This window comes from Carcharodon carcharias, chromosome 22 (assembly GCF_017639515.1).
Source record: "Carcharodon carcharias isolate sCarCar2 chromosome 22, sCarCar2.pri, whole genome shotgun sequence".
Lineage (NCBI taxonomy): Eukaryota > Metazoa > Chordata > Chondrichthyes > Lamniformes > Lamnidae > Carcharodon > Carcharodon carcharias.
In genome coordinates this window covers 14,211,235-14,223,562 of record NC_054488.1, presented here as the reverse complement: position 1 = coordinate 14,223,562, position 12,328 = coordinate 14,211,235, and the positions used below count along the sequence as shown (strand labels likewise).

Genomic DNA, 12,328 nt, shown 5'->3' with positions numbered 1-12,328 from the left:
CAAACGCATCAGAATTCATAGGATAACTATTTAAAGCTACATTTGTCTTTCAGTGCTGCTTCTAGAGGCAGTCTCGACTCTGACAGCAATGCTGCAAAGGAATTAGCATAGCACAAATCTCATGCAACAAGGGGTGGATGAGAAAGGTCTTTTGAGCCATTTGATTTCATCCATCCAGAATATCAACATGACCCTCTTTGACTGTTGCTTAACTGAATCTTGTTTCATAGACACAAATCTTCGTGTTGAGTAAAACTTTCTGGCCTATGTCCTAAGCTTACCCTTGACAATCGTAAATCTTTGTAGCCTTCACTTGCTGCCCTGGTGTAACTGATCCAGAATTCCTATATTCTGTTCGAATGTTGGCTTTTCCATGGCACCAGGGATACTGTTACTGAGAATTGGTGCCAAATTCTGCCATTTTTTGTGACCATTGACAGGCTGAACACTCATGTAAGTCAGTAATACAAAAATCTGGAAACTTACGCTAGAGATCAATGTGACTTCAGTGAGGCTGCCATTGTTCTTAATACAAATGAGGACAAGTCAGTCGACCAGCAGCCTCAACATATTTGGAAACTGCTTCCAATGGGAACAGTTCAATATGACATATACAAGTCATTCATAAAATGAATAGTTACCCCAAGAATATTCCGACAGGCCAAAAGCTGATCTGTTACTTGATGGCAGCTATATCAGCTGTAGCTCAGTTGGTAGCACTTAACTCTGAGTAAAAGGTTCTAGGGTCAAGTCCTACTTGAGAGTCATGAGCACATAATCCAGATTCAAGACTGTACTTATATTTGGGCGAGACATTAAACAAATGCACTATCAACACTTTTAGGGGGATTTTTAGGCAGAATTTGGCACCAATTCTCAGCAATGGTATCCCTGATGCCATGGGAATGCCAACATTCGAACAGGATATAGGAATTCTGGATCAGGCACACCAGGGCAGCAAGTGAAGACTACACAGATTCACAATTGTCAAAGGTATGCTTAGGACATAGGCCAGAAAGTTTTACTCAACACGATGATTTAGGTCCATCGTATGATAGTATTTCAAAAGTGTCCTGGCCATTATTTATCCCTGAACCAACATCACTAAAAACAGATTATCTGGTCATTATCACTGTGCTGCTTGTGTTTTTGGCATTAGAACAATGATTACACTTCAGAAGTACTTAATTAGCTGTAACAGCACTTTGTGACACCCTGAGGTCACAAAGGCTTTCTCTAGTTTTACCAAATGCGTAAGGCTGGCGGATTAAAATGCCAACTGGTGCTTGGACTCCCATTCACAAGTACATGGCATGGAATGAGTATTTCAACCACACAGCAGGGTTTGCAGAGTTTTACATTGTATAGCAATCAACATAAATAGTAGAACTTAATTTAGAATAAAGCAGCTGAAAATTTTAGAGCAGGCAATGCCCCAAGGCACAATGCTCCTAATTGTTACTCACATATTATACAGAACCTACAAAATATAAAGTGCTATGTAAAGCTCTTTACCTCACAGCAGTACTGAGGAGATTCTAAAACAGCTTATTAATCTTCATTACTGACAGGTCTAAAATGATTTTTGTCAGACTGTGATAATTAGGTATTATGCAGATGTGCACCTCTGGGTATTTTGTATCTCCACAAAGTAAAGGAATTAGAAAGTCATAATCTATTAGGGATGAGAGCCAGGATTCTAAGAGAGAGAGGTTAATCTTTACGCACATGTACAGAAATTGAGTTTTGATGCTCTACTTAGTTTATGTTCAGAGCTTTCAATCTTTGCTTGTTCTGTTTCTGAATTCCTGTGCTTCATCCTGACATTCTTTAGATTGATTTTAATGGAACATTGCTATTCAATAGTGCTTGGACAAAAGAAAATGATTGAGTATAGATAATGTGAAACAAACCTGCATCACACAGCTTGTGATGTTAACAGCTGCTTGAAAATTTCGCAACTGTATTTGCTTTCTTTTGCTAAATCTACCTTGTAATAATTCAATTATGTACAGTAATTTCTTGAAGCACAAGCAGTAATTTTATCTGAGGGAGCTAGTGGAAAATAGGCAATATGAGTTGACTCTAATAAAGCCGACTTCAATGTAAAGGAAATCAGGCTGTGGTGTGCAATGGGCAGCAAATTTGATATTTCATATTTTACACTATCACCCAAAATTAACATTACACGTTATCTGCAGCAATACATGCAGAAATCTGCAGCAGATATTAATAGAATAAAAGCTGGATTAAAACAAATTTAAGGCGTTAAACTCCATGTACTAGAGCAGGATAACTTACTCTCTCCAATTTGACCATGTTGATTTTAGGGGTAAATCTTGCTCAGATAGATGCTATTCCTGCTATTACACAATTTTAGTTTTTTATGTCATGCAATGTTATTACTAATTAATGAGTTAATGAAATTCCAAAGAAAATTACAATTGTGTTTGAAAGGAAATGATTAAATGTTTGCAATGATGTAATTCCTTAGGAACAAATATTCATTGTTTAGTTTCTGGAGGTCAGATTGACAAAAACGGGATGATGTTTTGACATTTAAATTTATTACATCAAAAATACAACCATAACTTTATTGTCACTGAATACAAGAGAAATTCTGGGGCTGAAAACCATTGAGTTAGAACATTTTCCTTTCATCTGGGGAATCGCATTAAGATCAAACAGCTTAAATGGCACAGGAAGATTGTGAAACAATAAAATGTCATTGAAATCGCTATTTTCAAATAAATGAAAATCAGTTTCCCCAAACACTTGTGAGACAAATTCAAAACTGTAACAGGTATGTTCCTAGGTTCAATGTCATCAGTCACTCCCTTGCTCATTCTGATTGTTTTACTTTTAAGGAAATGAACTGATAACCAAAACAAAAACAAAAACAGAATTACCTGGAAAAACTCAGCAGGTCTGGCAGCATCGGTGGAGAAGAAAAGAGTTGACGTTTCGAGTCCTCATGACCCTTCCAGGTAATTCTGTTTTTGTTTTTGTTTTGGATTTCCAGCATCCGCAGTTTTTTTGTTTTTAGAACTGATAACCAAGCTATTTACCTAATTGCTTGGTTGAAGTCATACCTTCAGATATGACTGGAACAGGGTGTTTATGTCTTTCCAATGTCATCTTGTCCAACCTCCTCAAAGGTGGACTGGGCTAATAGTTGGCAAAGCAAGTTCAGATACATGTCATTTTGCTGATTTATTTTACAGCGTATGAATATACAGAGTTCCAAATGTAATCAGAACTTTCTTATTCCACTCAATCTCACTTCATTTCTGCATATTAAAAAAAGGATTAACTTCATAATGTTGGATTGTCTTTCTCGTATCCTCAGAATTATCTAACTTTCTGGAACACTACTTGGCACAAGAAATAAACCCATACTTTCCTGGGCTTCAGGCCAAAATGTATCTCCTGTAGTCTGTTGTCTTTTTTCCCCTCAACTATCCCTTCTCAGTCAACCAGACAAGCCCATGACCAAGAACTGAATCCATTAGCCTAACTTGGCAATGATTCATACTGAGTTTAAATGAATGGAGATTTCCCAGTAGCAATAGGTTTTAATGATTACTATGTTAAGCTGTATTTCAATGCCTGCAGCACATTGGTTTAGACACTCCATCTAAATTTTAATCTATCTTTCCTAGACCTGCTATTCGATGACAGCTACATTCAACTCATTAGTAGCATTTTTCACAGATATCACACCAAAGGTCCTCAATGTTCATGCAGTGAACAGTCTCAAAACTTGTAATTCATTATGCAAAGACAGTGCAAATGGTCACTTGGTAATAAAGAACTTGAGTATTATTGAATAAAGAGACATGCCGTCAAAGATTTTCGACGGGACAGAATCGCAAGAATAACAAATCTCAAAGAGAATACCAATTTATACTTCATGGGAAGAGGGTGCTCATTGGCAAGTGGGCTCTGATTGGTGGAGGAACTGCCATGGAGAATGCATCACAGAACAATTAACTGCCAAGCATTTGTTTAAAATAAAACCAAGCAAGTCAACTCTGATTCGTCAAGGCATTGCCAAGGGGAATGAACCAGGGAACGGCTGACCCCAAGATTTTGTTTTGAAAAAGGCACAATATGTGGACAGGTTCTTTCTGTTTGGAAAGGACTGTTGTGCATGAATATATGTAGCTTCTAGCATGTGTAAGTGAGCCACACTGCAAGCCTGACTGATAATCTTAAACTGATGGTTAGTGTACAACGCGACAGTGATCGGATTGGGGTAGCCATTATCCCACTGGATAGCTTTCTCAACAGTCAAGTATAAATCGTTGTTCCCTTTGAGATTTGGTACTCTTGCGATTCCATCCTGATGGGCGCAAGACAAAAACCGTCGATGTCATATCTCTAACTTCAGCAATGCTAAAGACAATTCATTTTTAAGGAGAATTCCCAGGGAGCGAAAGAGCAAATGGACTTGATTAAGGAATGCAGAATGTTCATTTGCACTGTAAATGCAATCTAAAAGAATATGTTTATAATATTGCTGTGCATGATGATCAAAACAATTCTTTCCCCATGACGGCTCAGGCTGTGAAATGTTTAGGCACTCAGCAAATCTTAGAAATGAATGAATAAATAAAACCAACAAGTCCTTTTACTGAGCATTACCTTGACCAGGATAATTTGCAAGCAGATGTGGATTTACTCTCCACATTGTTTTGTCATGACCCAGTTTTTAAAAATTGTTTCTATTTTCTTCTGTACTCCAATTTTCTGCTGCTCAATTCTTCCTCAGGATACTGACGGTTGCAGATGTACAAATCAATGGAAGAAGAAAATCACCCAATCTCTCACAAACGTAGTCTTGTGAATTCAGAAAGAGTGTATCACCATCCAATAGTAACATGGAGCCCATCACGGCACAGCCCAGTACTGCCATTGGCCGACAATCACATCTGTACTTATCAGCAGAAATTCACTGCATGTCTATCAGGAGTGGGAACCCTGGCTCATTTTTCCTTCACTACCCCTTGGAGCATTAAGGCCAGCTGAAATCAGCTAACCAACCTGCAATTAACCTGTGAGCTTTTAATTTGCATGTGTAGCTACTCCCTAAGCCATCAGAGTAGCTACTCATGCCCTAAAGGTTTATTATATTTTTATCAGTACAGAGTTAGCATTTCTGACCTTGTAAAAACCAAAAGGATCTAAAAATAAACTAAAGTGGCATTCGGTGGGTTAAGTACATAGACATCACACAACTACAGTACACACTGGATAAAGTTAAAAAAAGATAATTCACTGCGGCCACATCTGGTACTAAATGGATTGTACATGATTCCTGTACACGTGTGCTGTAAATTCAATGAATTATATCCCCATTACAGTACAGTATTATTGCTTCAAAATAGGGTAAGCTGTGTTGATAATGCAGGGGTCTGCACTCACTTGTCTATCAAGTTAAATAACAAAAACTGGCAGAATACTGACATACACAACCAACACTATTTTTATATATATATATATATATATATATATATACATATATCTCAGACAAGGTCATATACCTGTCATATGTGTGCACTTGTTTTCTCTCCAATGTTGCTTTTCTAATGCAGAATAATAGGCTGCAGTTTGAGGTGAATCAGGAAACTAATGATGCATAACAATGTTTCAACACTATTTAGACTGTGATTAATGCCGTCTGGTATTCGAGACCAGAAAATCTTCTCATTGAAGAAGAAATACCCTGCAGAAATTCTTTTCCCTTTAAGATAGTGATACACAGCTGAGGTCCAGTCATTGCCTATGTGATGGCACAGGTTTAAATTAGGCAAAATGTATTTATGAGGGGGAAAGCTAAGTACCTGATTTCAAAGAGGACAAAAAAGATGTGTACAGACGGTTGCCATTTCATTTAAAGGGCAAACAAAATGTTGGAACAGGTGCGACAAACTCCCCTACGAATGTGTGGGGGAGTAAAAAGCAGTTCTAGGTTAGCTCAACTGGTGGGTTAATGGGTGGGATTTAGGTTGGGTCAGCCACCTAGTGTTTGGGCATGGATTTTCTGAATTCTCAGGCAATGCACAAACCTTTTCCAGTCATCAGGAAAAGTCCTGACCAGATGATCAAAGTTGTGTGCCCAACCTTGCACTTTCCATGCATACATGAGATTCACCCAGTTGTTTTAAAGCCATCATAATAATAAATATGGAATGAGATTATTGAACATGTTGTAGCATGCAATAAAGTAACCAATAAGCACACGATGCTTCTGTTAAAATAGTGGACAGAGGAATCTTGTGCAACTTGTTAAGTGTTTGCCAACTAATATCACTGGCCGTATTTTGTGTTACTGAGACGTCAGGAGAATGTTTTCCAGAGGACACCAGGCCAGAGTTAACTAGTAGAGATTTTTTAAAATGTGAATGTTCTTCAGGTTAGCCTAACTTGCTGTGGGTTTACAGAGCATTTATACATAATTTCTCTTTAGGGGATTAAACGTGTGAGGCAGAGTCCACGATCGGGTGCATTGTATGTGATCTGTGGAAAGAGCAGTCTTAAACTGGTGTTTTCTTATTTCATGCTTTATGCTATCATGTGTGTAGCTGTATGGTAGATACTTACAGATAAGTAACAGTACAGGTGCATTATTGAATTATGCATTCAGTACCAGCAAATATTACTCAAAATAACTTGTTGCCCTGCTTTGTTGTGTTTCCCACCCCTGGCCCACTAGGATAAGTTGTACCTAGATCCACTTCTTATTAATCATTTAGGGCACATCAATGATCTGGAAAAATTGGACCTCTGGGGCATAGTAACCATTTTGTGATTATATTTGAGATCATCATTAATTTACCACCATAAGAACCAGTGCAAAAATACAATTTTAGAAAGGTCAACTTTAATTGGACAACTGAAATCATATTAAGTAGGAGCAAAAAAACAAAATTCATCTTAGTTAAAGAAAAACTTCATTAATTATATAGGATAGGTATATACCCAAGAAAATACAGTTGAGCTAAATAAACATTACTGATCTACACAAATGGCTTGAATATTAGAATACAGAATAAAATTTCAAAATTTTTTGATGATGCCAAACTTGGAGATGTGAGAAACAGTGAGGATGTCACAAATCAACTGCAATAGGACATAGGCTACCAGATTGGGTAGACAAGTGGCAGATGGAATTTTATACAGAGAAGTGTGAGGAAGTGCATTTTGGCAGAAGGAACAGGGAGAGGCAATATAAACTTAATGGCACAATTATAAAGCATGTGCAGGGACAGAAGGACCTGGAGTGGCTTGTGCATAGATATTTGAAGATGGCAAGATATATTGACAGAGTGGTTAACAAAGCATATAGTATCTTGGGCTTGAGTACAAAAGCAGGGAAGTTATGCTGAGCCTGTTTAAAGCTCTTGGTAGGCCACAGCTACAGTATTGCATCCAATTCTGGCCACCACATTTTAGGAAGAAAGAGGGGTTCCAAGGAGATTTACCCAAATTGTTCCAGGGATGAGGGAACTTAATTTCAAGGTTAGGCCGGAGAAGCAGGGGCTGTTCTCCTTGGAGCAAAGGAGCTGAGGGGAGAATTGATAGAGGTGTACCAGATTATGAGAGGTTTGGATAAGGTAGACAAAAGAAATTCCCATTAACAATGGATGCAGATTTAAAGTTTGGGGCATGAGATATGGGGGGATGGGGACATGAGAAACAACTTTTATAAGCAATGAGTGGTAATGGCTTGGAACTCACTGCCTATGAGGGTAGTGGAAGCAGAGACAATCAATCAATGTTCCAAAATGAAATGAGATGGGCACTTGGGAGGAAATAAACTTGCAGAGCCAAGAGGATAGAGGCTCGCTGGATTGTTCCACGGAGAGCCGGCATAGAACTGATGGGCCAAATGGTCTCCTCTGCTATAATGATTCTGTGAATCAAAAACAGATGAATAAGCAATTAAAATGGAAATAAGGGGAAAGACGTATGCAAAATTTAGAGGGAAAAGAATGGGTGAATAAATTTAGGAGTAGGAGAAATGCAAAAGCAGTCTGAAGGGTGCAGAACAGATCCTAGAGATGATGACGTTGAAGGATGCTAAGTAGAATACAAAAAAAAACATTTTCCCAGTACATTATAAAAGAGCAGTTAGAGAGGAAGCTACAATTCTAAATAAAGTGATGAATAAATTGAAGGCTAAGGGAAAAACAGAAATTTCCTTAAGCAATTTATTACAGAGGAAAATATTACCCTTGCATCTAGTTATTGTAACACAGTGAATAGCCAAGTGGATTTTGGAATGAGTGTTGCAGAAGAATGCAAAAGATTAAATGGACTGGAAACTAATAATTCCCTTGGCCAGACAGTATTTATTCTAAGGTGCTGAAGGAGAGACTTGGGAGAAAATAATTATTGGACAGTGTAAACTTTCTGGAAAATTGGAGTAAACATGGCATCCATATCTGAAATTGTAGACAAAAGTGACTGAGCCAATTCAAAGCATTTAAGCCTCTCGTAGCTGCAATACCTATGATAGTAACAAAAGCCAGCCTAAGGTGTAGGCGTACCTTTATAACAATCATTTAACAATAAACAGACAGCTTTGATTTGGAAAGAACATTCCAACTTGGCAAGTTACATGGACTTCTTTGCCGACTTTACAAATATTATGCACTTTATTTGAGCTTCTGGAAAGCTTTTTATACAGTTGCACACAAAAGACTTCTATGTAGACTAACAACCATTGGATTCCAGGATAGAATGGGATAATAAATTAGTTAAAAATTAAGAAACAGTATTGATGAGAGATATAATACCAAACTGGGATAAATATTGAGTGGAAAATCACTTAGAAGATTTGTAAGGGGTGAAATTGGTCTCCTGTGACAGTGCAAAATGAGAAATAGTGAATTGCCAGCTTGTTTTACACTTCATTTTTGACTTAGATGGAAAAGAACATCCAACAAGGCTAATGACAGGCTAATTTGTACCAGCGCTAATTTGAATCCAATCAGTTCCAATGTAAATAAATGACTAGGCTGAAGAAAAGCATTGTATGCTTACAAATTTACACTAAAACAGGCAGAGGACTTCTAAACCTGCCCAGGAAGCTGCCTCTCCTGGTCTGCAACAGGGAGGCTGCCTCCAAGCAGCTAGAAAGGCAGATAAACACCACTGGAACTTGGAGGCCTTCTTCAATAGGGCCTTGAGTATCTCAATTGGTTACCTGTTGTTTTAGTATGGGTAGCCCTGCTATTGCTAATTTGATGCATAGGGATTGAAGTATCCTAGTTATGTCGTCCCATTGTAGATCAATGCATTATTTTGAAGATAGGTCAGCATGGAAACCAGCATATGTGCCCAGAAAAGAGGCTTAGAAACTGCTTTACCTATGCGCTAAATAAGCATAAGAGATATAATCTCTGTAGGAAATTAAACTAAGCTACCCTGTAAACCGTTCAAAATGATAACCAGTTTACACAGCGCTAAAATCAGCATGTTAGTATCAGCTGGATGCAGTTAGCAAAAAATCCTGGTCCAAAATAGTTTTGGAAGGATAGCATGTGATGCATAATTGCCAATATTATTATTGTGCTGGGGTTATAGATACTAATCTGCCTGAAAGTACAGGTTGGCATTGCCAATTCCTCTAGGATTGCCCTGGAGTCTCCAGTAATTAAAACTTAATCAACCCGGACATTGCTACAAGCAACCTGAGAGAGAAAAAGTTTTTAAAATTTTCTTTGAACACTGTTTTAAGACTTAAAAAAAATTGCACATCGGAAAAAGCAGTGTGACTTGGGGGGAGGGGAAAAGAAGTCACGTGATTAAAATCTACATAATCAACATCCTCAGGGTTACCATTGGCCAGAAACTGAACTGGACCAGCCATATAAATATTGTGGCTACAAGAGCAGGTCAGAAGCTGGGGATTCTGTGGTGAGTAACTCATCTTCTGACTTCCCAAAGCCTGTCCACCGTCTACAAGGTGCAAGTCAGGAGTCGATGGAATCCTCTCCACATACCATTATTATGCAGTTCCAACAACACTCAGGAAGTTCAACACCATCCAAGATAGCTGCACACTTGATTGGCACCCCATCCACCACCTTCAACATTCACTCCCTCCACCACTCACACAGTAGCAGCAGTGTATACCATCTACAAGATGCACTGCATCGTCAAGGCTCCTTCCAAACCTGCAATCTCTACAACCTAGAAGGACAAGGTCAGCAGATACATGGGAACACCGCCACTCGCAAGTTCCCCTCCAAGTCACACATCATCCTGATTTGGAAATATATCACCAATCCTTCACTGTCACTGGATCAAAATCCTGGAACTCCCTCCCTAACAGCACTGTGGTTGTACCTACACCACATGGGCTGCAGCAGTTCAAGAAGGCAGCTCACCACCACCTTCTCAAGGGCAATTAGAGCTGGGCAATAAATGCTAGCCAAGCCAGTGTTGCCCACATCGTGTGAAAGAATAAAATTAAATAAATAAATACAACGATTTACCAACCCTAGTAACGGTCCAGTACTGAAACATTTCAGGCACTTTTTACGTATTGAAAGTTAATAGCACTGTGTATCTCACACCTTCAAACCACAGCTTTCTAGTGTAAATGCAGATTCATCCAGAGATGTAATGTACTCGAAGATCTCAATTTTTAGTGAGTGCTACAAACTGTTACCTTTTTAAGGTCACTTTTTTGAAAGATCAATATCATGACTGACTATTAACGAGGAGCTTTAATCGGACAGTATCCCTTATATTAAATGTAAATGAGTTTTCAACCTAACCTGTGTTGATTCAATTAACGTGGAAATTAAAGAATCAGAGGTGGAAATTTAGAGATTTCGGAACCCAATTTGAGCAGGTATCAGTATAAAATGGCGTTACATTAAAAAATAACAAATTTAAAGTCTTACAATTTTCCATTCATTTTTTTGTTACGGTTTTTTGACATTTTGTTTTCATGTGTGCCCCCTAGCGGAATGTGAAATGTTAATTTCCGGTGTCGAAAGCAAATCGATCATCAGATTTCACAACAACTGCAGAAGTTGGACTGTCACAGAACAATTTACAAACGGGGAGAAGTGCTATAAAACACCTTAATCCGCAAATCCACTCTCAAAAACTGGCAGTTTCCTTTCGTCAATCTGCAGTCTTCAATTTTTTAAAATAATGAATCTTATTCATTGCCCAAGTATCCTCCAAAGTTTCAAGTTTCCAAAGACTGTATCAAAATTTCCACATCGTTTATCCATTTTCCTTTAGTTCTGAGTGCTGGCGGGGTGTGGATCAAGTGAACCTGAGTGATGCCAATCTTGATGGATACCACAAACATAATGCAACTAGCTGGAAAGAGGAACGTAAACCATCCCTCTGAACTAATTAAATTGCGCTCAAATTTCCCGTGACCAGCACAGGGCACATCTGGCTGGCCTGAAATTTCAAGCGACTCTGTGCTCCCCATCCGTTTTGCAACGTGTAACAAGATTGAACTTCCAAGTGATTAAAGACCAAAAACAGTAAGGGAGCCGTAAAAAAAAACACAGTTGGTAGAGTTAACAAGAATCTCAGTTATTTTGCCAGTACCTTACCTCTAAAATCTCCACATAACTTGCAGGGAACCATCCTCTGGCCCCATCCTTTTCTCCTTCCCACCATCCACCGTTTAGCACCTGTAAAACCTTGATGACCTCGCCAGCCTCGAACTTCAGCCCTTGCTGATGCTGGTCCCCGGTAAACGCGTACAAAGTTTTGCACAGAACTCCGGCCATAGCGGATTCCTCGGTGTTCCCGTAAAGCGGTAAGCCCGCCTGGCGAAAGGCTCAAAAGTGGTTTCCTGCTTTCTTTTCCCCTTACCCCTACCCTCCCTCCCCCCCTCCCTCCCCTCTTTACTCTGCCGTGGTGGATCTGATGCTACACTCGGGAGTCCCTCATTGTTTGTTGCAACTCACGATATGACTCAGGGCTGAGATCATGACGAACTGGGTAAGACTCACAAGAGAGAGAGTAAAAGTGCAGCCGTGCCGATGATTTCCTCGCTGTATGTTTTCAGCGTTGAGTTGCTAGCGTTGTGATGCAGACTGTTGCAGTTCTGAATGGTGGCGCTTTAACGAGAAGGAAACGAACTGATAACTCTCCCATTGTAATTAATTTGAACGTGTTCAGAGATGGGGATTGGGGTTTGCTATTGTTCTGAGTAAACAAGGCAACAACAACAACATAACATTGACCAGCATCAACAGTTGCATTGTATATCATGCTAAATAAGATCCACCCATTTTTAAGCATTAAGCCCTTGGGGTCCTTGTGTATTTTCTGGTAA

General features: G+C 39.0%; 1 protein-coding gene across 2 annotated transcripts in view; it reads right to left on the bottom strand.

Moving 5' to 3' along the window:
* gas7b (growth arrest-specific 7b) overlaps positions 1-11,839 on the bottom strand; it is a 425,852-nt gene extending 414,013 nt beyond the window's left edge. For both annotated transcript variants that reach the window (XM_041216593.1, XM_041216594.1), the window contains exon 1: positions 11,598-11,839. In XM_041216593.1, the coding sequence (XP_041072527.1) occupies positions 11,598-11,777 (180 nt within the window). In that variant the 5' untranslated portion in view covers positions 11,778-11,839. The remainder of the gene's footprint in view (positions 1-11,597) is intronic.
* Positions 11,840-12,328: the final 489 nt, after the last annotated feature.